General features: G+C 35.6%; 1 protein-coding gene across 1 annotated transcript in view; it reads right to left on the bottom strand.

Annotated features, from left to right (window-relative positions):
- Nucleotides 1-592: 592 nt before the first annotated feature.
- The window catches only part of NUP35 (nucleoporin 35), a 33,488-nt gene continuing 8,918 nt past the window's right edge, over nucleotides 593-25,162 (bottom strand). The window contains exons 4-9 of the mRNA XM_065927941.1: nucleotides 22,698-22,758; nucleotides 9,870-10,011; nucleotides 7,262-7,331; nucleotides 6,382-6,510; nucleotides 4,121-4,285; nucleotides 593-3,135 (exon numbers count right to left, since the gene is read on the bottom strand). Coding sequence (XP_065784013.1) covers nucleotides 3,058-3,135; nucleotides 4,121-4,285; nucleotides 6,382-6,510; nucleotides 7,262-7,331; nucleotides 9,870-10,011; nucleotides 22,698-22,758 — 645 coding nt within the window. The 3' untranslated portion in view covers nucleotides 593-3,057. The remainder of the gene's footprint in view (nucleotides 3,136-4,120; nucleotides 4,286-6,381; nucleotides 6,511-7,261; nucleotides 7,332-9,869; nucleotides 10,012-22,697; nucleotides 22,759-25,162) is intronic.

Here is a 25,162-nt window from a genome sequence, read left to right as displayed (position 1 = left end):
AACTCAACATTCAAAAAACTAAAGTCATGGCATCTGGGTCCTTCACTTCATGGCAAACAGATGGGGGAAAAGTGGAAGCAGTGACAGCTATCTCTTCTAGGGCTCCAAAATCACTGTGGATGGTGACTGCAGTCACGAAATTAGAAGACGCTTGGTTCTTGGAAGGAAGACTATGACAAATCTAGACAGCATATTAAAAAGACACCACTCTATTGACAAAGGTCAGTACAGTCAAAGCTATGATTTTTCCAGCAGTCACGTACAGATGTAAGTGAGAGTTGGACCATGAAGAAGGCTCACCACCAAAGAATTGATGCTTTCGAATTGTGGTGTGGGTGAAGACTCTGGAGAGTCACTTGGACAGCAAGGGGATCAAACCAGTCAACCCTAAAGGAAATCAACCCTGAATACTAATTGGAAGGCCTGAGGCTGAAGCGCCAACACTTTGGCCACCTGATGCGAATAGCCAACTCATTGGAAAAGACCCTGATGCTGGAAAAGACTGAAGGCAAAAGGAGAATATGAGATGTTGGATTAGCATCACTGATTCAATGGACATGAACTCAGGCAAACTCTGGGATACAGTGAGGGAGAGGAAAGACTGGCGTGCTGCAGTCGATGGGGTCGCAAGAAGTTGGACACAACTTAGCGACTAAACAACAACAAAACCACAGTTCATCTGTGAAAACATCCAACAATTCTGCACACACACATACTCAAATATGTCATCTATTTCCTGGCTCTCTTTAAATAAATGATACGATATATACGAAGATAGGTCAGAGACAATACTGGGTAAAAAGAACAAACTCAAACACAGCAAACAAATATTTTTAGTTAGAAAGCAAACTTCATGCTCCACAGAGGTCTAAGAAAATAAAATGCCCTCTCAAAACAAAAATCCACAGCCCTTTTACAAAAATGCAACTCAAATACAAATCCAACAGTTTTAATGGGAGAAGTATCCAGTTCTACCTTGAATAACTGAGTTCTGTATGTAATGAAACAGGATATAAAATACAATCCTATTTTAAAAGTTGGAAAAGATTTTTAAAGTTTCAGACAAAAAGTACTTTATAAATGTAATGATAAATAAACTTTCACCCATCCCAGTACACTCTTTAGTATCACTTCATCGCAGAGAACTAAATAAGTCTTCACAGTAGTTTACTGCAATTTAAAAAGGGTATCAAAACCTTCCACACAATGTGTTATTTTAGTTATTCTTTATATAAAGAAAGATGCAGACTACCTAGAGACATGTTCTGTGGTGAAATATTATGTCAATCAAAACTTCCTTTTCACACAAGTGCCAGCTTGAGGAGGTTTTCACTGGCCAAGGAGGATAATTTGAGTTAGGACGATGTCTGCAAGCAATTGAAACAATGAATTAAAAAAAAAAAAAAAAAACTTAAAGCCGTAAGTACATATGATACAAAAGGATAAAAAGTTTTTTTTTTTTTTTTTTTTTTAAAGTTTGTTTTTTAAACTCAGAACAGCAGTGGAGGTTGCCAGGGCACCAAAAATTACTTTAAAAATTGATAAAGGAAACAAATTAAATATTTATCCTGGCATCCTGGCATGAATGTATTCCATGATAACCAAACAGCCCTAGTGGATGGCCCGAAGTTCTTCTATATGAAAAGAATTACAGCTAATAAATGCAACGGGAATGAAAGAAAAGCATCATTTTACAAACCTTAATGAAATCACTGATTCATGCAAACTTTTAAAAATGTTATATAAAAGGTTAATGGGGACCTATCCAATGATAGTGTCTGGCTTTTGCCCAGTGACCAACCTCAGGATTAAAAGTGGGACAACCAGAACTAAATGTCCCCTGGTTTAACATAAAGTATCCCATACTACCATGAAGTATTCTTGCTCAAACAAATGAGAACAGAATCTAATTAACCTTCTCTAGATATAACATCTAGGATATGGGACAAATGACAGAGTAAGTAAAACAAAAAAAACTACTGATCAAATTCTGTCCGTGGGACACTACAGAGGCAACTCACATGGTACTTTCAACAAGTCAAGGTGTACTGAACAGTGGAGAAGAGCAGGGAAACTTTGATTTAAACTTCAAGACACTCCAAAGACAAAATCAAACACACTGTGTAGATGTGGTCTCAATAGTGACTCAAACCAACCAACTATAAAATTGAAACAAATTTTGGAAACAACTGGAAAACGTTTTTACAGGACTAGATATTAGAACTTAAGAAATTCTTCTTCTTTCAGGTGAGATACTGCCATTGTAATTACATGTGGAAATATTCTTTCTTTGATATAACCTCAAGTATTTAAAATCACATCTCAGATATACTTAAACAAAAGAATGAGAGACTAAACTAGCATGGCAAAATAGTAATGGTTACACAGTTACGAAAGCTGGATTATAGGCAGATGAAGGTTCATGACATAGTTTCTCTATTTCTGCAAAGACTTCAAACTTTTTATACTAATTAAGAAATCACTTTCGAAAACTGCTCAATACATATAATTGACAAGTTTATTATCAAGAAACTTCGTTTTTTTAAAATATTGCATTGGCTTTATAAGACTGAAAGATGATCATCCAGGAAAATATAAACAAGGATAATTAAAATATTAAATACTATCTAAATTAAAAGACCCTAATTCAAATTGTTAATTATAATCTTTGTGTCTTGTTAGAAGCAGCTGTAGTTACCCTTCATGAAATTCACCTCACCAACTTATGAAGACTACAAAGCCTCACTACAAACTCAATTATATAATTTATAGTAATCAATGAGTTTTTGCAGTTAATCATGCACTATCACAGGAAGCCCAAAATCTTCTTTACAGGGATTTGTTTCTTTAAAATGTATCTCAAGCATCTTTTAAAGTGCGAGCTACAAGTATGCTATATTCTTAAAGAAAAAAGCTTCCAAAGGAAGTATGAGACAGCTATACGACACTGTCAAGAGTGGTTATATAACTAACCGAAGAATCCCAGCAGCACCCTGCTAACTCTGCTTTAGTGTGGCAGTCTTCTCCTCTGTACTTGACGTCTCAGCTCTTCCTACACTACCAGCCGAACATGTATTCCATTGCTTTGGATACAAGACTTTCATCTTTCTTTGGTGTTTGTCTGTCAGAAATCACCTATCAAAAAAACACAGATACATAAAATTGTATGGTTATGGTTTTAGTGTCAGAGTCCATTCTAGAGTTAACAGCTAATTTTAAACTACCAAACACTAAAATGGATTTATAGCACAAAATTGTATATTTAAAGATTAAAACACAGGCTTAGTTAGAAGATCTATATGCTTTTAAGAATGGCAGAATTATACTCCTTTGGCAAAGCAAAGTGCATCTGCTGCCCAATTAGTAAAATGGCAAACACTAAAGCTACAGGAGATGAGGACTTTACAATGATGATTAAAAGAAAAAAAAAAAAAAAAAACTAAAAGGAAAAATTAAGCCAGTTCTAGAATGACCCCCAAATTTCAAGGGGAAGGCCACCTGCTCTGCTGAAGTGTCTTATTTGCTGTCTTAGGACTTGGGTCTGTAGCCGGGCAGGTTTAGAACTCCTGGCTAATTAAGCAAGAGACAATTATATACTGAATGAGAGCCATAATATTTCTAGTATTCTTCAATAAACGTAATGAACTTTTCCTTTAAGCTTTTTTGAAATGGTAAGTTTTGAAATGGGAGCCGGGCAATGTTTTCTTTTGATCACCAAAACTGCTTCCAATCTAAGGTTCCTCATTTGTGATACCATCAGATTTAGTTATCAACTAATATAGTTTTAACATTCTCTCACGCCAGAGATGTCCACAAGAAACTTTTTATATATGCAAACATAACTTAGAAAAAACTAAAATAACAACTCTCAAAATGTTTTTTAAAATGAAGACGATTTTTTTTTGAAAATTCAAGATAAATTTCCATGGCCAAAATTGTAATTCATAAAATAGAAAATTTAAAAACACAAAGTGTATTGGTTTCATCAAGGTAATCAATTTCAATAGGAAATATTTAATGGCATTTAATGGCATACAAATCAACCCAATGAAAAAGTTAAACAAACACACTATGCACTGCAGCCTTTAAAGTATGTTCTTTCATCCAATCCTTAAAATACCTGATAGTCACTAGTAGAAGCTTTGTATGCTGTAGCAAGAGGTCTCATGGTAGAAATCCTAGGAGTACTTCCAGGCTGGGTTGGTGTACCTAAGGTTTTGATCGGTGGTGTGAAGGCAAGAGATGGAGATGATAAAGCACACCTGTCACTGTTTTCCATGACGCTCTGGAGAAATAAAGAACTTCTGTTTATTAATGTAAAACATCTTATCCACTATTACGTCCAAAGAAAACATCATTAAAAGAAGCATACTTTATTTGATCTAATTCACCTTTCACTAATTTTAGACTTGATAAAACAATACCTGCTTCTTAGCTAGCACATGAGACTACAAATGCTCAAACAGAAATCTCACTTGAATGACCTCAAATATCTACTATCAACTCTCAAGACTCTCCTAACAAACACAATGGAAAATCAGTAAGAAAGACAAGAGAATTTTGGGGGAAGTTGAGGTGGGTAGGGGATCAAAGTCCAATGCTATTTTATACCCAGTAACCCCAAATTTTCCTCTAGCCTCTATGATGATCTGTTGCAGCACAATGTAATAATTACACAACTACTAAGCAATCTAATATTATGATAACAGGAGCCATGTCTAATTCATGCACTAATATATATATATTAGTATATATATATATATATACACACTAATATATATATATATTAGTAACAAGCACAGTGCCTGGTAGGTAAAAGTTCACATATATTAAAGAATGATCATGATTTTACAAGCTACAAAGAAAAGTTTAAAATGTACTCAGTTTATTTAAAAGTATATAGATATATGTCTGTGTGTGTATATATGAGTCACTCAGTCACATCCAATTCAGTGCAACTTCACGGACTGCAGTCACATCCAACTCAGTGCAACTTCACGGACTGTAGCCCACCAAGCTCCTCTGTCCATGGAATTCTCCAGGCAAGAATACAAGAGTGGGTAGCCTTTCCCTTCTCCAGGGGGATCTTCCTGACCCAGAGATCAAACCCAGATCTCTTGCACTGCAGATTCTTTACTATCTGGGCCACCAGGGAGGCCCCATATAAACATATAGTATTATTTAAACATTTTAAAACAGAAATGACTAATAAAAAAGCTTCACCTTACAACAGCCAAGACATGGAAGCAACCTAAATGTCCATTGACAGAGGAATGGATAGAGATGTGGCACATATATACAATGGAGTACTACTCAGCCATTAAAAATAATGAAATAATGCCATTTGCAGCAACACAGACAGCCCTTGAGATTGTCATACTAAGTAAGTCACATAAAGATAAATATCATATGGTATCATATGGTATCCACCTATAAATGAAATTTTAAAAGATACAAATGGACCTAGATAACAGAAAGATACTCACAGACTTAAGAGAATCAACTTATGGTTGCCGGGATAAGGACGGGAAGAAGGAATAGTTACGGGGACATGAACACACTGATATCTTTAAAACTGACAATCAACACGGACAGACCTACTATATAACATAGGGAACTCTGTTCAGTATTATGTAACAATTTAAATGTGGAAAGAATTTGAAAAAGAACAAACACATGTGCATGTATAACTGAATCACTCTGCAGTATACCTGAAACTATCACAATATTGTTAATCAACTATATTTCAACATAAAACGAAAAGTCAGGAACTTCCCTGGTGGTTCAGTGGCTACACTCTGCACTGCCAACACATAAGACTCAGGTTCAATCTCTGGTCAGGGAACTAGATCCCACATGCTGCAACTAGGATTTGGCACAGCCAAATAAATAAATACAGTTTTTAGGAAGTTTTAAAATATATATATAAATAAATCTATTTGATACTACATTTTAAAAAAAGCTTCAGTCTTTCTACAGAAACCCTCAGTTACCATTCATATGGAATACTTCCTTCTGAAATAGCACCACTCCTTTAAAGTACTTAAAGACTCTGATGTTGCTTTGTGCAAAAAAGGGAATGGGTTAAAAGTTAAAAGACCTAGAATGTAGGCCTCACCTTAACAACCCTGGGTACGTTACCTGAGACCTCCTGACCTCTTTACCTGTAGAGTGAAGGGGTTAGGATCTATTATGTCTAGAGTATTGTGACTAAATATCTTTGACTTATCATATAAGAGTGCTATAACATCATCCATCACATGTTTAAAAACTAAGCAACAGCAGCACAGTGAAGCAAAGTGACACGCCACCAGGGTTAGAACTTCGCTCTGTGTTCTTCATATAAATGAAGCTGTTTTCCTCACATCAGCAACAACTTACTTTATCTATACACGGTTTTACACCAATCATGATAGATTCTCCAAAAATTCTTCCATCTTTGCTTAAGGCTTTCCGGGCCTGCAATTTAGATTGATAACGAATATGCATCCAATTTCCTGTGTTAGACATCTGCAAAAAATGAAGTTTTTTTCTTAAATTAAAATATAAAGTATATAAAATTCAAATTTTCTATTAGAAAATAGAAACATTCAAAATAAATCTGCTTCTAGTTTTTATCTGATGTCCTGTAAAAGCTGTATACTAGAATTCAACAAAAATTCTACTTAAACAATTTCAGTATCTCTAATTCTTAAATCTCTTATATAAAGAATATGTGGCAAACATTCCCTAAAAGCAAAGTAATTCTCAAAAGATAATTGTTTCTTACAAAAAGGTCTTATCCACACTTGCTATGAAATTTTTTTAAAACTGTATTCATCTATCTGATTTTTTGTAGGAGTTAAACAAGTCAATCTCTAGCAATAAAAAGATTTGTTATTTATAATTTATTGTGCAAGGTAATTTAAAGAAAAAAAAAAGCTCTCTGCAAAACTAAAGAAACTCTAAGAACTCTAAGTAAGAAATACCCTTTTCGTTTTCATTTACCCCAATAAAACAAGCTCAAATTGGAAAACTTTCATAATCTTTTTTAAGAGACTGTTAACTATTTTTAAAAGGGGGAAAGCCTGAAACTCTCACTTATTTATCTTCCCTATCTCTTTTTATCAAATACTATGCAACTTCCAGCCTGTCAGACTCCAACAGATATATTCTCTGAAAATTTTAAAAAAGAAAGAAAAACTTTTAAGACATTCAGCAGCAAATTCACAGATTATCTTTCCTCAGCTTAAATTTTGAACTGAAAAGAATTAAGACTTACCACATGTTTTAAGATATTCCCATACTGTGCAAATTGTAATAATATATAGGAAGCAGATGCCTGAGGAAACCTGGGGAAAAAAACTTGCCCAATCAACTTCAATAATGACGAATGCAAATTAACTTACAAGCATTTCAAGATAAACACCCCCCAGATGTCTAGTACATTAATAAGAGACCCTTGATCATTCTGCTTTCCTCTATTATTAGTTAAATCTAGTCATTTGCCCATCACCCAAAAGCAAATTATGTTAAAATTAGTTCTGACTCAGTCGCTTTTTTCCATCTCCAAATTCCGCCCCCCCCGAAATTTCTAAAATTCAAGTCACAGTTCTGTATATAACTTATTTTACGTGGGTATGTGTATGTGCATACATGCATGTGAGGGGGGTGGAGAAACACTGAGATATACTACTATGGTTATTAAAGAGCAAAGAACTTTACATTATACAGAGTCATATCAATATATACTGAGCACCACCTGAAAATTCAAAAATGTGTTCCTGAAACAAAAACTCAGAACCAGAATCAATGGTAAACAATCAATTAAAAAGATGGCTACCAAAATTTTAAATGGCCTTATTTCTGTATGGAAAATTCTAAGTGATTTTTACTTTCTTCTTCATAAAGTGCTGAATGTCTTGACTATCACAATGAGATGTAAGTTTGATAGTTCAAAAAATAAAGCTATTTTCAACTTGAAAATCTGGAGTTTCCTTAACCAATAACTTCAGTTATCTGAAGTTTGAATTAGAAATTTAAAAGAAAAAATGTGAGTCACAAAAATAAATAAGAAAATCCACATATTAAAATCTATGTGACTAAAATACTGCATTCAAGATTGGAAATTTATTTTATGTTATGTAAGTCTGGATATAAGGTTTCTAACTCCAAAGAAAACAACAAAAAAGTCGGGATGACTGCACAGCAGTACTAAAAAATACCAAAACCAGAGAGAGAGATAATGTTTGCACTTGAGGGAGGCACTTGAGAAATAAAACGTAAGAGTCTAGAACCACTCTGAGGAGAAACAGTCCAATATATCCTGTCAAAGAATCACTCTACTCAAGAGGGAGGGGATATATGTATACTTATGCCTGATTCACCTTGTTGTACGGCAGAAACAAACATAACACTATTAAGAAACTGTCCTACAATTAAATTTTTTTTAAAAATCATTACACTAAAAAAAAATTGCTATTTCATGATGACCCTGAGTCAGAAGGAAAAAAGTCAAATCATCAAAGGAAGAACATATATAATGTATTTTAACTGTACTTTTTAGCTGTACTTCCCTATAAATAATCAAAAGATGATATTTTATCCCTTAGAAGAAAATGTTTCCATTCTTGCAATTAAACTCATAAGCAGGGTTACTAAAATATAAAACCAACAGAAAAATATGTGGGTGGGAAAGGGTAAGTCTTAACAATGAAGGACTAACAGAAGTATAATACTTCAATTAATTTATCCAACTACTGAGGAAGCTTAAAAGTGACACCATTACTACTCAACTTGAAAAACACACTTGAGTGTACAGATACATTCAAAAACATACCGACAAGCACTTCATGAGAGAATACAAAAATTTAAACACAAACATAAAAAAAAAAAAAAAGCAGCAGCAGTCAGCTTAATGGCTGTGGACACAGGGCTGAGGGTGGGCTTTCTGGAGAGCAAGGAAAAGCAAGGACCCTGCTTTTTACCTAAACAGAATCAGCAACAACGACTCTCTCTGGAAGGTGACACAAAAGGCAGGTGGCAGTAACGACCTTACGAGGAGAGGAACTGTAGCTGCTGGGGAAAAGGTAAGAAGGAAAACTTCACTGCGATCTTACACACCCCTCTGAGCTTAAATAAGCCGAATAAAGTACATTAACACCCACCTGTGCATTGCTCTCTCCTTCAAGCTCACATGTTCCTGTATTTTTCACCCCAAAACTAAGTGTAGTGAAGTCCAGCAACAGCATGACATCACACTGTCAAATGCATCTAGGACTACCATGCAGTTTCTATTAATGTTCGATATTCTACAGCTAGTAGGTACCAACCCTGTGGCATAGTATGCATATATATACAAATACAATTCAACTTGTTAGTTCAAAACTGGGAAAGTCCAATAGAAGCACAGACACAGTTCCAACAAAGGAAGGGGCTTCCTAAGTCTAGTGGGGCAACCCTCTTCCAATATTCAGCAAATATGCTGAAGGGAAAATAATTTAAGAAAAGGCAAACAGAAAAATGATGAAAAAACTATTAAAAATCAAAAAGTAATATACATGCTGAAATGTCAAGGGCTTCCCTTGTGGCTCAGCTGGTAAAGAATCTGCCTGCAATGCGGGAGACCTAGGTTCGATCCCAGGGTTGGGAAGATCCCCCGGAGAAGGGAAAGAAATGTCAAGAGAAGAGAAGAAATGTCAAGGTGATATATACTGATGTCTGCAACGTACCCTGAAATGTACCAACAATAACAAGAAAGATGAATTTAGGTGAATCTAGGTGGATAAATGAGTGTCTGCTATGCAACTATTTTAGTTTTTTAAAATATATTTGATAATATTCATTAGAAAACGTCGTTGCTTTAAAGATAAATTATCTAGAAACCTTACCCGAACACAGTCACCCAAGTGTCATCAAGGTGATCTTCAGATGTCAGAGAATCTCCTTGAGTATAAAAAGGATCCAACTGGGCAGGAGATAATGTTGTCTTTCGGGGTTGACCAATGTTTGCTGGACTAAACATACTTTGCCCTATATTAGTATATTTAGTAAGTTAGTTATCAATATAAACATCTTGGTTTATTTTAAATGAAAGCTTTAGTTTTAAATGGAAAAGTATATTAAAAGTTGGCAATTCCATAAATAATTCAAAATATACACTGTAACCAAATCATAATTATATACTACTATACAATTTGAGAGGAAACCATTAAAATTTGAGTGTAACTTATGACTTTGCAAATTTATTTTTTATTACAAATTTCTAAATGTTTTATTAATTTCCACTTAAACCTACACCAGAAGGATCTCCAGTCAACCTCAAGGACTTCTGTTGGACTCATCTTCCAAACCCACCACTTTCATTATGGCACCTCTGCCTTAAAAATACTCAATTACTTCTCATTAGACACTACAAAATCCAACTGCCTTGGTCTCCACAATATCAGTTCAGTTCAGTTGCTCAGTCGTGTCCGACTCTTTGCAACCCCATGAACCGCAGCACGCCAGGGCACCCTGTCCATCACCAACTCCCAGAGTCCACCCAAACCCATATCCACTGAGTCAGTGATGCCATCGAACCATCCCATCCTCTGCCTTCCCCTTCTCCTCCTGCCCCCAATCCCTCCCAGCATCAGGGTCTTTTCCAATGAGTCAGCTCTTCGTATCAGGTGGCCAAAGGATTGGAGTTTCAGCTTCAACATCCGTCCTTCCAATGAACACCCAGGACTGATCTCCTTTACGATGGACTGGTTGGATCTCCTTGCAGTCCAAGGGACTCTCAAGAGTCTTCTCCAACACCACAGTTCAAAAGCATCAATATACTTCCAACCTTATTTTTCCAGTGTGCCCCTCCACAGTACTACCCTAGTCCCTAAGATGTAAATGCAGTTTTCTCTTATTCAGGTTATTTCTATCTGAAATGTCTGATTCTATTTTTTCTTTTCTTATCCTTCAACAACTACAATTAATGAGTACTTCATGTCCAACATGTCAAGCTAAATACTTTACATGGTCATTTTATCTCAGAAGCTCTGTCCTACTGAGACTACATATTTCTGAGAAACAGAGACTTTAAATGTACACTAAGGATCATTCCAGGTATTAAAGATACAAAAAGTGACCAAGTCAGACCAAAGGGAGAAAAAAAATCTCTAACAGAGCTTAAATTCTCATGGAAGAGAGACAAGCAAATACCTAGTATGTTAGAAAACAAAATCCTGTAAGAAAAAAAATCATAATGCAGAGAAGAGTGATAAGGAATACATATGCAGATAGGAGTTAATAGCCAAAATACATAAGGAACTCACACAACTCAACAGCAAAAAACAAACAAAACAAAACAAAACCAATCCAATGTAAAAAAAAAAAAAAAAAAGGAAAGAGGAACTCAATCAACATTTTCCCAAAGACACACAAATGTCCACAGGTACAAAGAAAGGTGCTCAATATCACTCATCATTAGGAAAATGCAAATCAAAACCAGAATGAGATATCTCATGGCTATTCATCAATGGCTATCATTAAAAAAAAAAAAAAAAACCCCAAGAGAAGGGTTGGTAAGGATTTGGAGAAAAGGGAATCCTTATACACTGCTGGTGGGAATGTAAGTTAGTACACACACTATGAAAAACAGTATAGAGGGTACTCAAAAAAATTAAAAATAGAGCTACATATGATCCAGCAATCCCACTTCTGAGCATATAGCCCAAGAAAATGAAAACAGGATCTCAGATATCTACACTCGCATGTTCACTGAAGCACTATTCACAACAGCCAAGATATGGATACAGTAAATAGATGGATAAAGAAGATGTGCCACGTAAGTTCAACGAAATGTCATTCAGCCATTTAAACGAACGAAGTCCTGCCATTATGGATGGACCTTGAGCGCATGACATTCAAGATGGTAAGTGAAAGAAGTCAGACCAATACTGTATCACCTCATTTATATGTGGAGTGTAAAAAAGCAGAACTCACAGCAGTGGTTACCAGGGACTTGGGGCTAGGGGACACGGGGAGTTGTTCTGGTCAAAGGGAACAGCTGAACAAGCTCCGGGGATTTAAGTACAGCATGCTGATTATCACTAATAATACCAGATTACATACCTAAAAGCTGCTAAGAGAGTAGAGTTTTCTCACCACAAAAAAAAAAAAAAAAAAATGGTAATGCAGTAATATGATGAAAGGTGTCAGCTAACACTAGGATCATTTTGTGATATATCAGTGTAGCAAATCAGCACATAGTATACAATTTAAACTTGACTGTCAATTATAGCTCAGTAACTCTGTAATGTTAAGTTTCCCTCTATTATATCCATAAATTAACCTGCAACAGTAGACTGATACATTACTTCAAGAATCAAATGGAACATTAGACAGATAAGAACTCACACAAGTTAACTATTTTAACAAGATAGAACTTCAATACTATGAATGACGCACTTGGTACAATTATTATTTTGCATCAACAGCACAAATATATTCAGAGTCAAATCTAAAATAAAAGACTTCCAAGAATGATCTCCATTCTCTTGCCTTCAAGCAGTATCAAACCAAAACGACAGCCTCAACAGAATTAAAAGTCAAAGGCATCAATAAAGTAAAAAGTGCAATGTAATAATGTGATTCTAACTGAAGAGGAAAAATATGATCATTTACAAATTTCAAAGTTCTTAATTCTTTATGCCACACAACTTGAATTCCCTTACATCATCTGGACTCAAGTTTAGAAATCAGAATTAATCTAATTTAACACATTAATATAGCCTTTCCTTAAGAAAATAAATAAATAATTTCAGATCACCTCAGATCTGTTAGGCTAATTAAGAAATCTATTTAATTCAGAACACTATCCTAGCCCCTACTAGAAAATAAGAAAAGATGCTCAAAACTGATTTTTTTATGTTCGGCCATCAAGAAATCGGGCTAAAACGATTTAGCAACTAGAATCTTGACAAACAAATATTTAAATATTTTTACAACAGTAATCAAGCAAAAGAAGGTATGGAACAGTTATAAACTCTAGAGAAAACAAAAGGATATCCAAGAAGGACATGGAATTCTAGTATATTACATGGTTCAGTTTATAGATGTACCTAATTTTAAAATTAAATTCATGCTTAAGAGAGACAATACAAAGTAAATAACTTAAAGAATGTTAAACTGCACAGGATGCTAGAATACATTTGGCCACTTTTCTTTTCCCTAGCAATTATTCTTTTCTTCATCATCACAGAGGCATTTAATAGGTATAAAATATATCTAAAATAAGCCTGATTTAAAATCTAACACCCTATTTTAATAAGTGAGCTAATCAACTTACCAACTTTCCTGCTAGGAAATACAGAGAAGCGCACAAAAGATAACCTTAAGTAAGTTTAGTTCTTACTACAAAGACATGCCTTTAACACAATAAAAAAGATGGTAAAAAGGCATTTTAGTATAAAATCTAAAGCCAATTCAAAAATTTTATGTCCTGTATTACCATTAAGAAGGTACAATTTAGCTTTCCTATTTCATGTAATAACCTTCAAGGAAGAAATTAAATGAAGGATCAAAATAAGACAACCATTATGACCTTTAAAAATAAAACAAATCAAAATTAAGTCTCAAATAAATAAGCAATCTAATTTTTGCCCCATCAACTACTCTGAAAAACATAATAACTTATACTAATCTAAAACTATGGACATAACTTTAGCTTAATGCCCCCCCACCTTGTTAATGTTTCATTGGTCCAGTAATTTTACTTCCTTTCAATCAGACTTCTGGTGCCTGCAAGCAATGCTTTGTAAAATGAAAAAGTGTGCCTATCAAACCACATCAAACTGCATCTCCCTTGGTAAACCATTACTCAAACAGTCTTAAGATCAGACTGGAAGTGGAGGGCAAAAGAACTTATTACCTTTTATGAAAATGTCTTCAATTAAAGACCAGATTCAATTATTTCAAAATAGACCACTAACCTAAATGAAAATAAGAGATAGAAGGAGTGGGAAATTTAAAATAGATACATGGCATATGAAACTTGGGAGAAAAAGAGGTTCCTGGCAGTGCTATTACCTTCTTATCATGAAACAACCTATAAAAAAGAATTTGGTCTCAGTCCAAAGAGATGTTTGGCCTTTTCAGGTTCCTGGGAGATAACCCCTACACCCTAGGAATTTCCCCAGCCAGGAGAGTGTTTTTGTTATTTGTGGCAGGCCCCTCAACCTCAAGTGAAGCTAACAGTTCATGCTAACAAGGTGACTCCTAGTGAAGTAGGTCATGCCATAATGACCACCCATAAAGACCATTCATGTTATTAAAAAAGGTCACCTCTGGGCAGAAGAAGGGATGGAGACTGAGTCTGGCCACTTGATCAATGATGCAATCATTTTTATGTAATGAAACTCCAATGAGAACTCAAGGCATGGAGGCTCTGTGAGCTTCCCTACTTGCCAATACTCTGAGCACAGTGCCATATGTCGATGCCAAGAGGACAACATGTCACAGTCCTTGTTTGGAACAGTCCCAGACTTCAGCCTACGTATCTCTTTCTTTAGAAGGTTCTAATCTGTATCTTTTCTACAATAAAACTAACTGTAAGCATTGCACTTTCAGTGGATCCTCAATCTGTCTGGTGAATTATCAGACCTTAGAGTGGGCTTGGGAAAGCCTGAATTTGCAGCCAGCAAGTCTGAAATGAAAGTGGCCCTGGGGATCCTTAAACTTACAGTCGGCACCTGAAGATACAACAGTCTTGCAGGGACTGTATGCTCAGACTTGCAGTTTGACAAACGCATCATACCCGGGTGAATGTAACAATATCCAAAATAGTACAGTGAACTGAACACCAGTGTTCATCTCCAGTCCTTGTCAGGTGACTAATGACAATCATTCTGGAAAGTCCAAGGTTTTGGAGACCAAAGAAGGTGAGAGACAGACCCCTGGTTGAAATCAAGGAAAACCAGTTTGAGAGAGGATATGATAAGAGATGAAAAGGCAAGCCCTTCCCCATCCTGTGCAGCTACTCCACCCCCGAAAAACCAAGGTGTCCCCTTGGAAAAGAAGTGCCAATAGCTCAGGACTCAGCAGGTCCCAGTCACAGAGGAGAATAACTATGTAAGAGTGGAAATCTGCATACTGAAAAGAAGACTTCTCCCATTCTACATTCAGAACAGCAGCTTAGACATTAATACTGAATATTAAAGAACTTTTCTTTGGGAAATTTAAGAGAAAGGACCTATATATGCTGAAATCAGAGATTTTTCCGACAAAAATTTGTCTAACTGTCTAATGCTCCTACAGCAAAGCCCAAAAAGAGACAGAATAACCTCTCTCCACTAATTTCCCCTTTCCTACCATTGTCAACACACACACACAGACTCCAAGTAGCTATTTAGTGCTTCATTCAATATGTATGCCTTCACTAAGAAAAGGCATAAGAGATTAAAAAAAGAGAGACAGAGGGGGAAAAAAAGATCTAGAAGGAAACAGACGGTATAAACAGGAATAAAAGTCCAACGTGAAGTTCACTGGTAAGTTATTTTAACCATGAAACAAGACAGGATGCTACATTTTAAATACTTTAAGAGAACAGCAGCAAAAAAGATCATTGATTATTAAAATATCAAAATAAATTATTAGATGCACTGGAAATTGATATTATGGACATCTTTCAGAAAGTAGAATAGAGATATAAAAGACACTCTAACACAGAAAAAGTAGAAATTTAGAAATCTCTGCAGCACTCACAAACAGAATAAATTCCAGAGAGATAGAGAACACAGAAAACAGTGGGAAAGCTATTATCAAATACAAGGAAGCTTGCCAAAACCCAGGGTAAGTGTCTTGATTTAAAGGATCCATCAATTCCCCCAGAAAAACAAAGTCCCAGAGCAGGGCAGATTTGTGGAAATGAAAACAACAACCCTACAGAGATCTTAAATTTTTTGAAACCAAGCCCCTATAGCACCTTAGGAACCATCACTGCGTATGACTTCTGCAGAACATTGGAAGCCAGAAGACAAAGGAATGATGCCCCCAAAATTCCAATCTAGAACTCTATACGTGGCCAAACAAGCAACCCACTATAAGGAAGATAAAAGGCATTTCAAACTCAAGGTCTTAAATTTTATTTCACACCTAAGTTTTCCTAGAAAGGTACTCAAATATGACCTTCACCAAAATGAGAAAATAAACTAAAAAAACATGTTAACTAGGAAAAACAGATCAACTCTAGAAACTTGCTAAGGCAAATCCTGAGGTAAGAGCTGTACATCGTGCTGATATAGGAAACAGCCAGAAGAGAAGCTGAGAATGAGAAGTTCTCAGTTAAAAACAAAACAAACAAAAATGAAACTATGAGCATTTTTAAAAAGACATAGCAGCAGAACATTTGCTTAAAGGAAGCAAATGGCACATAGAAAATTAGGCAAATGGAAAAAAGAAACAATTACTAACTAAGGAAAAATTAAAATTTTACAGGAAGAATAAATTATAATATACTATCTGATGAAACACTAAACAGAGCTTACATAATCACAGTAATATAAAACACTGACAAAGGAATAGAGTTTAATATATTTCAATTCTATTCAGATAATGCAGGGGACATAAGATAATTTTCTTCAATTACCTTAAGATACAGCAATTTTAAAAATGAAAATCAAGAATTAGCAATATAATTACATACAGCCGACTAAGAAATGGCCCTCTAAGATGGCTACATCCTAATCCCCAAAACCTGTGAATGTTACTTTACACAGCAAAAGAGATTATGCGTTTATGATTAAGGATCCTGAGATGGGAAGACTATCGAGGATTATTCAGGTGGACCCCCAATAAATCCACTAGTGTCCTCACAAGAGATGTGATGTGATGATGGAAAGAGATTGGAGTGATACAGTACATTTTTAAGTTGAAAGAAGGGACCACAAACCAAAGAATACAGGTAACCACTAGAATCTGGAAAAAACAAAACCAAAGAGCAGGGGAATGGATCCTCTCTAGGGCCTCCAGAAGGTAACCAGTCTTACCAACACCTTGACTGTAGCTCAATGAAACTGATTTTGGACTTCTGACTTCTAGAACTATAAGAAAATAAATCCAAGCTGCTTTAAATCACTGAACTTGTGGTAATATGTCATAGTGACAACAGAAAGCTAATACAGCAACTCATTCAGGTAACGGGAGCTAAATTCCAAAAGGAATAGCTCTAAGGTCTGGACTGGCTAGTTCTGGAGGAATAAAGCTAAAGACTGCAGCATTTCATTATGGTACTGCATTTAAGTACTACGAGCTATTTTTAAACAATTTGGAATTATTATTTTGACTAAAACATATTATTATCCCACTAAAATTAGAGACCAATCAATGGTACCATGGCTAGTTTGGCATGAAACTAAATAAATTTTGGTGATTAATTTTAAAAAGTTAATGCCACAGGCAGAAAAATGGTCCCCCAAAGATGTCTATGTCCTAATATCCAGGAGTTGTGAATATGTTACATTACATGGTAAAGAGAAATTAAGGATGCTATGGAATTAAGACTGCTCATCATCTCATCTTACACAAGAAGATTATGCTGGACTAATAGTGAACCCAACAGAATCACAAAGGTCCTTAAATGGCGAGGGGAAACAAATGATGTTAAATAAAGGCTCAACTAACCATGGCAGGCTTTGAGGTTGATAAGAATGCATGAGCCAAGAAATATGGGCAGTTCTAAAAGCTGGAAAAGAGGAGAAGAAAACAAGATTCTCCCCTAGAACCTCCACAAAAGAATGGAGTCCTACTAACACTCTGATTTTAGCCCATTGAGACCCATTCCAGACTTCTGACTTCCATAATTTTAAAATAATAGAGTTGTTTGAAACCACTGTAATCTGTGATAATCTGTGTCAGCAGCAATAAGAAACTAATATAATCTAGATTAAGGCTAATGTTTACTCAATGTATTAAAGAAAAACTATGCCACGCCAAGTTGGACACAAATATTCCAATCATCATTTGGTGTTGGGATGTCATTGCCTCAAAACACTATATACATATAGGAGTTTCCTCTGTCTGCTCTAACAAACTACTACAAACTGAGTGGCTTATAACAGCAGAAATTTATTCTCCCACAGTTCTGGAAACCAGAAGGCTAAGAATAAGTTTTCAGCAGAGTCTAACACCTGCTGAAGGCCAGCAATCAAAGAATTCCTTGCTTGCTGGCTCCTGTAGCTTCCAGAGACACTGGTGACTTTTAGTGTTCATTGATCTATGGCTACAACACTTCAATGTTTCCCTCACTTCATATCACCTTCTCCTCTGTATACCTCTCCTGTCTGTGCCAAATTTCTCTGGGCCTCTAGGAACACTTGTGATTGGATTTAGGGCGCACTTGTATCCAGGTAATTACCAGGATTATCTTGCCCTCTTTTCCTCTCTCCTTAACTGTCCATTCTCCTTGAGACACCTCTCTCATGATCCTTAGCTTAATATGCTTTGGCCACAAAAAGCAGTACTCAGGGTTCCAGGAGTTACAACGTGAACAAGTCATTTTGGGGGCCACCATTCAACTCACTACAACTCACATCCATCAATCCACTCAGTCAAGCAACATTTACTGACATCCCTTTATACCCAGCTCTGTGACAGGTAAACAATGAAGATATATAGAAGGAATCTCTGTCCTAAAGATCATAACCCAGTAATGGAGAAACATAAAAGCCTAGCAGAGAGAGTTCCATAGGCGCACATACACGGAACAGCTAACCCAGATCAGAAAAAGAAGTGTCAGGGAAAAGTTGCTCACAGAAAAATCAGTCCTTTATCTGCTCTTCTGGGAACACTATTAGAATTATGAGTTCCTGGCATCAACAAAAGGAACCAGAAATGGCTATAATCTAAACATCATACTTAACCTGTTAACAATATGCTAACACAAATAAGGATTCTAGCTCAGTACATGTAAATGCTATACTATTTGTGAGAGGTGACAAGTAAATGAAAGAACTTCTCAAGAAAAAAAAAACTAATTAAAAATAAGATGAAAAATAGAGGAATACTTAAATAGCAGAAGAAGAAAACTGATCAGTGAGGATGGGGAAAGATAGGGCAAACCTTCAGTATTCTTTACCAGAGGCAATAATGGTTAAAAAGTTTCTGAAATTCTTTCATCTGGACTACCTACTTTGATATATGACCAACATTTTCCTGCACCAGAAATAAGATTTTAAGAGAGATTTTTAACCTCAGTTACAGAATTAAAAACTAATCAAAATCTCCTTATTGGATACAAGTTCAGGTCAGTTCAGTCACTCAGTCGTATCCGACTCTGCAACCTCTTGGACTGCAGCACGCCAAAGCGTCCCTGTCCATCACCAACTCCCGGAGCTTGCTCAAACTCATGGATACAAAGACCTCACTACATATTATAGAAATTTTTGTTTATTTAACATTAAATGTAAGACTTTAAAAAATGAAAAGTCTACACATTTTCCTTCAATTTTCTCAACTCTTTTTTTCAATTTCCTGTTTAGTATCGACCATGCATCATAGTCCTCATGCCAACAACATGTTTTCAAAAGTATTCTTTTTCACTTATGTCCCATTAAGACTTTCTTTACATAAATTCTTTAAACTCAAAGAAGCAGCAGCAGTGGCTCCCCAGTGAACAATTTTATGACAGGGATGTTTCCCTATCACAGTTTTTATATTTTCATGTATGGTTTCTAAAGTTGCAAGAACTTCATAGGAGTTACAGTATTAGGAAAAACAGATTAACAAAAGGAAGTTTAATTAGCTTTAACCCTGTACTCTTCTACTTGACAGCAATAAGAATATTATAATGTATGCTTTTTAGACAACTAAGAAATGCTTTAAAACATATAACACATTACTTAAATTACATGCTTTTGCATTTCCAGTGTCTCTGGAGTCACTTACTGACTCACCCAGTCACTATTCTAGCAAACAGTCAAGCAGCAAGGTATTATCACACAACAAAGCATGTCACCTACCTATTTGTTTGATCAGATTAAGATGGCTAAAACCTGAACTAATTCCCCTAAAACATTTCACCTCAAGTAAGTAACTGAAACAGAAGTGACATCCTAGATTTTTCACCATGATATGTGGTAGACAGAAATCTAAAGACATCACCCCAAAGTTTCTGTCCCTGGGTTTGATTGATTGGTAATTCAACCAAACTCTAATCCAAGTATTGCTGAAGGGATTTTACAGATAGAATTAGGTTACTTATCAGTTGATCTTAAAATAAAGAACTACCCTGGACTACTGCAGTGAGCCAAAGAATCAAATGATCCTTTAACAGCAGCAGATGGCAGAAAAGTCAAATCAGAACTATGAGAACAGATAAGTCAGAGAGACTCAAAGCACCTGAAAAAACTTGATCTGCCACTGCTGCTTTTGAAGACAGAAAGAAAACCAGAAGCCAAAGAATGAGGGCAGCCTGTAGACACTGAAAACAACCAATGGCAACAGCCAGTAAAGAAACAGAGACCTCAGTCCTACAACTGAATGCAACTGAATTTGGCCAATGACCTGGATGCAGATTCATGCAGTTTCCAGAAAAGAACAGAGCCCTGCTAACACCTGAGCTATAAAGAACCAAGCTCTGCCCAAGACATCTGACCACAGAAACTATGAGATAATAAATGTGTGTTGTTTTAGGCCATTAAGTTTGTGATAATTTGTTATAACAAAAAACTTTTTTTTAAATACTGATTTTGAAAAAAAATAAAAAATAAAAAATAAATAAAATAAAATACTGATTTTGGTACCAAGTAGAAAGCTGCTGTAACACCTTTAAGTGTGGGCATACTATTAGAATGGGGCAGTGGGTAGAGGCTGGAAAAAATTTGAGGAACATGATAGAAATAGCATTGAACAAACCAGTAGTAGAAATCTATACTTTAAAGAACATTGCCAGTGATGGCTCACACATTGCTTGAAGAAATCAAGATCTGGAGGATAAAAAGATCTGTTTGTCATCGGGTATTATTTTTGTCACCCATTTTGCCTTTAAACAGGAGTGTTTACCACAGTTTGTTTATATAATTGTCCGTTCGATTCATTTAAATCTACTGTCTTGCTATTGCTTCTCTCATTTCATCTGCTTTTGCTGTCGCTTCTCTTTTCCTCCTTTCCTGTCCTGTTTTATGTCTAAGCCACCATCATCTCTCACCTGGGTTAAGGTAGTAGCCAACTATCTGATCTCCTTGCTTCCACCCTTGCCCCTTACTCCAAAGTCTATTCACATCACAGGGGCAGTCTCATCCTATTTTTTTCTACCTTTTCTGGGTAAAGACCAAGTGCTATTAATACAATAACCCCCATTCCCTCTCTGGCCTCATGTCCTATTATTCACCCCCTCCCTCACTCCATTTCACACTAACTTCTTTACACGTTAGTCCAACTTCTTCAAACACTCCAGACACAATCCCACCTCAGTGCCTCTGTACTTGCTTCTTCCTCTGTTTAGCAAACCTTCCCTCAACATTTTTGAGCAAATGTTAGTTTTCCGTAACTATTTGTAGTAAGCAGAATAAACGCCCTCCCACCCCAGATGTCCGTGTCCTTAACCCTAAAACCTAGGAATCTTACATTACATGGTAAAGGAGAATTAAGACTGCAGATGTTAATATTACTAATCAGATGACATTAAAATAAGGAGATTATCCTGACTATCCAGAAGGGCTGGAAGCATTCACCACGGTCCTTAAAAGAGAAAGAGCAAGACTTGACATGAAGCAGAATGATCAGAAAGATACAATGCTGCTGGCTTTAAAGATGGAGGAAGAGGACCAGAAAGAAATGCGGGCAGCCTCTAGAAGATGGAAAAGGCAGAAAACGGATTCTTCCCCAGAGCCTCCATAAATTAACATGGGCTACCAATGCCTTGATTTTAGCCCACTGAGACCCATTTCAGATTTCTCACCTCCAGAACTGTAAAAATAACACACTGAATTGTTTAAATCACTTTTAAGTTTATGGTAATATGTTATGGCATCAAAAGAAAACTAATACACTTACCTTAATTATATAAGCCCTTATTTCTTACTTCCCTTTGCTGCTTAATTTTCCTCCACAAAATATATTACCTTCTAACAAACTATTTACTTTATTTATAAATGTAAATTTCATAAGTAAATGTAAGCTCCATAAAGGCAAAGATTATCTTTTTTTTTCAGTTTCCCAGGGCCTGGTACATGGTTATGTCAAGTATTTGCTGAATGAACATTTGATAGATTATAAATACATAAATATGTTGAAAAAGCTATGCTTATGATGATGCTAACAGTGACAGAAATACCATTAATCTTAAAGAAAAACGAGATATAATCAATGGCTGTTTGTAGTCAATGACATTCAGATTTACAGCTATGCATTAATATCCCTCAAAACATCTTTATTATTCAGTCTCTGCATTCCTCATCTTCTCAATTGCAATTTTTTTTTTAATTACAATTATAACAACTCAGGAGACACAAATATATAATCTTTTAAATTCTTATCGCTTTTCAGTAGAATATCATAACCTTATCTGTAAGTTCAGAAAAGAACCAATATACAAATATTTCCTTCCTAAAGAAAGTTACTGACATTCGAGAAAGTCTCCAAGTTTGAAAAATAAAAGACAAAATTTTGGCAATTACCAACAAAGGTCTTACTATCTTCATTCAAAGAGTAAAAAACTGTCACTGGTATTGAAAGGCATTGCTTACCTGTTCCAGGAGTAGTTGTTACAACTCCAACGAGAGGACTCTGCATTACTGAAATGTTTGCCTACGCGAAAACAGAAGAAAGTGTTCAGGTCAAATGCAAAGTTCTAACCATAAAATAACCACAATATATGTTGAAGAACTCCATTCAACAGACAACTGAATGTCTACCAGGTACTGGAAATGCCCTTTACTAGCTCACAATTGAAGAGTACTTTCTAAGTTTGCTTGTTTTGTTGTGTTTTTTTTTAAGTTGAATACTACTAATCTAAAAAGGCAGACTCATTAGCATATTATAATGTTTAAAATAAGAAAAGCTGCACTAGGTAAAAAGACACTATTTTTATTAACATAAAAATGTTATTTGTTTTTAGTACCTACAGTATTTGAAACAAGAGATATAATGGTGATTCTTCAAATCATCAAAGTTCACACTGAAAAACAGAAAGTTGGCAAAACTGTATTTCTACATTGACATTTACAAACCATGAAATAGTATAGATTCAAATCAGTCTACACAGTAAACAACAGCATATCTCTGCCTCTACCAGTAAAAAACACTAGTTCCTTTAAGTCTGAGAAAAAGATTCAAGTAGTTAAAAAATCTTTCTTTTCCCCCAATTATTTTTATTAGTTGGAGGCTAATTACTCAAGTAGTTAAAACATCTTTCTATAAACAAAACAGAAAACAATAATAGCTAACCAAGAATGAGAAAGACTGTTTCTCTAGAAGTAAACAGAGAGAAATTTTTTTTAACAGACTCTGATTAAACCAAGAAAATCTAAAATCTGGTTATTACCCAGCAACCAGATCAAATGTCAAGAGATTATTAACGGGGGATACAAATTCACTGTTCAATTCTTAATGAGAACTTATGAGTAGAGAGAGGCTGACCAAAGTCTCAGGGGGTAAAACTAATTTGGACTTTAATAATATTCTTAGCAACTTTCAAGTCAAAAGCTTTCTCTACAAATTATGGCTCGCAAGATTTTTAAACATTTGAACATAGCAGTAACTATAAATTCCCTTTCTTTTCAGGTATTATCAGAGGAGTAATGAAAGATGGCATAAACTTATAAGCCAGAGGGCCTTATACCAAATTAAACATCAGATTTACCTATCAACCTTTAGAAAAATACAACAGGATATTCAGGACTTAGTTAAGTTTATCACAATACTGTCCAAACATAACACAAGCCACACAAGTAATTGTTTTAGAGTAGGCATGTATATCTGTTAGGGAAATTATAAATAAAATGGAGGGAGTCTTGTTCAGACTTCAGAAGCAGAAGAGCAGGCCTCTGACTGATTTCTGACCATGCCAAATTATGTGCTTGCCAGCAAACACACCAACGGTTACCAGCAAATCAAGTGGCACTTTAGATAAGAAGGGGAGTGGTTTTTGTAATTTTTGAGCCCCTGGAGGCCTGGCCAGCCTCCCAAGGTCTAAGAAGTCTTATGACTCACAAGGTAAAAGAAACAGCAATGTGAAACTTGAAAGCCGGAGCTGCATTTTTGCACACAAACTGATGATGGTATTATTTTGCAGCTTGGAACTGTAAGCAAGAGTCCCCAAATACTTACCCGTGGAGTGGACACACTGCCCAGGACTCTCTTCCCTAAGAGGGACTCCAGACTGCTGTTACTCTAGACTTCCCAGCACTATTCAAGTCTGGATGTAGGTTTCGGCCCAATTTGGTGATGTGTATGCAGTTACTTTTCTCTATTGTTTCTATTTCTTTTCTCTTAGTGGCAGTATATTGAAATTAATCAAATAAGCCTTTATTAAGTATCAAAACTGTTTATTGTGTGTGTAATGAAGGACTTCTTTTGTTAACCAATCCTTCTAACCTAAAATGAAGGATTTAAAACTTTCCACAAAACAACATCTCAGTTAACTATAGGACTAGCCACATTTCAAGTGTCGACAGCCACACTGTGCTAGTAGCTACTAAACTAGATGGGAGGGCAGGTGCACAAGTGTTGGTAAGAGAAGGATTCTGTTTGACACGATGAATTGATTTTGCTTTGCTTGACAAATAGGCCCAGAAGGCCAGGTCTATCAAGCCTATAATCAAAATTTTCTGAAAGATTTTTCTACTTTTCTTGAACTTGCCAATAAATATATTATATTTGATTTAAAGAAAGGCCTTTAATATTCCTCCAAATCAAACAGCAGAAGTATCTTTATACAACTAACTTAGCAGTTTAGCTGAAACACTTTGTTTCTGTATCCTACTAAGCATAACAGTAATAGCAGAGAAAACTTTTGACTATAAAAGCTCCTAAACTTGCTACTTAAAAGAAAAATCCATACTACCTTTCAACTGACAATCAAGACTAATCACAGTAGTATTAGCACAACATTGTTCTTATAAACACTGGCTCTAGAGTCAATATTCCCTGGGTTTAAAATCTGGCTCAACTAGACTAGCAGACTTGGGCTTTTGGTGTCCTAGTTTCCTCA

Source organism: Muntiacus reevesi, chromosome 3, assembly GCF_963930625.1.
Source record: "Muntiacus reevesi chromosome 3, mMunRee1.1, whole genome shotgun sequence".
Lineage (NCBI taxonomy): Eukaryota > Metazoa > Chordata > Mammalia > Artiodactyla > Cervidae > Muntiacus > Muntiacus reevesi.
Note: the sequence above shows the minus strand (reverse complement) of the source record. Positions and strands in the feature narration are given on the sequence as shown.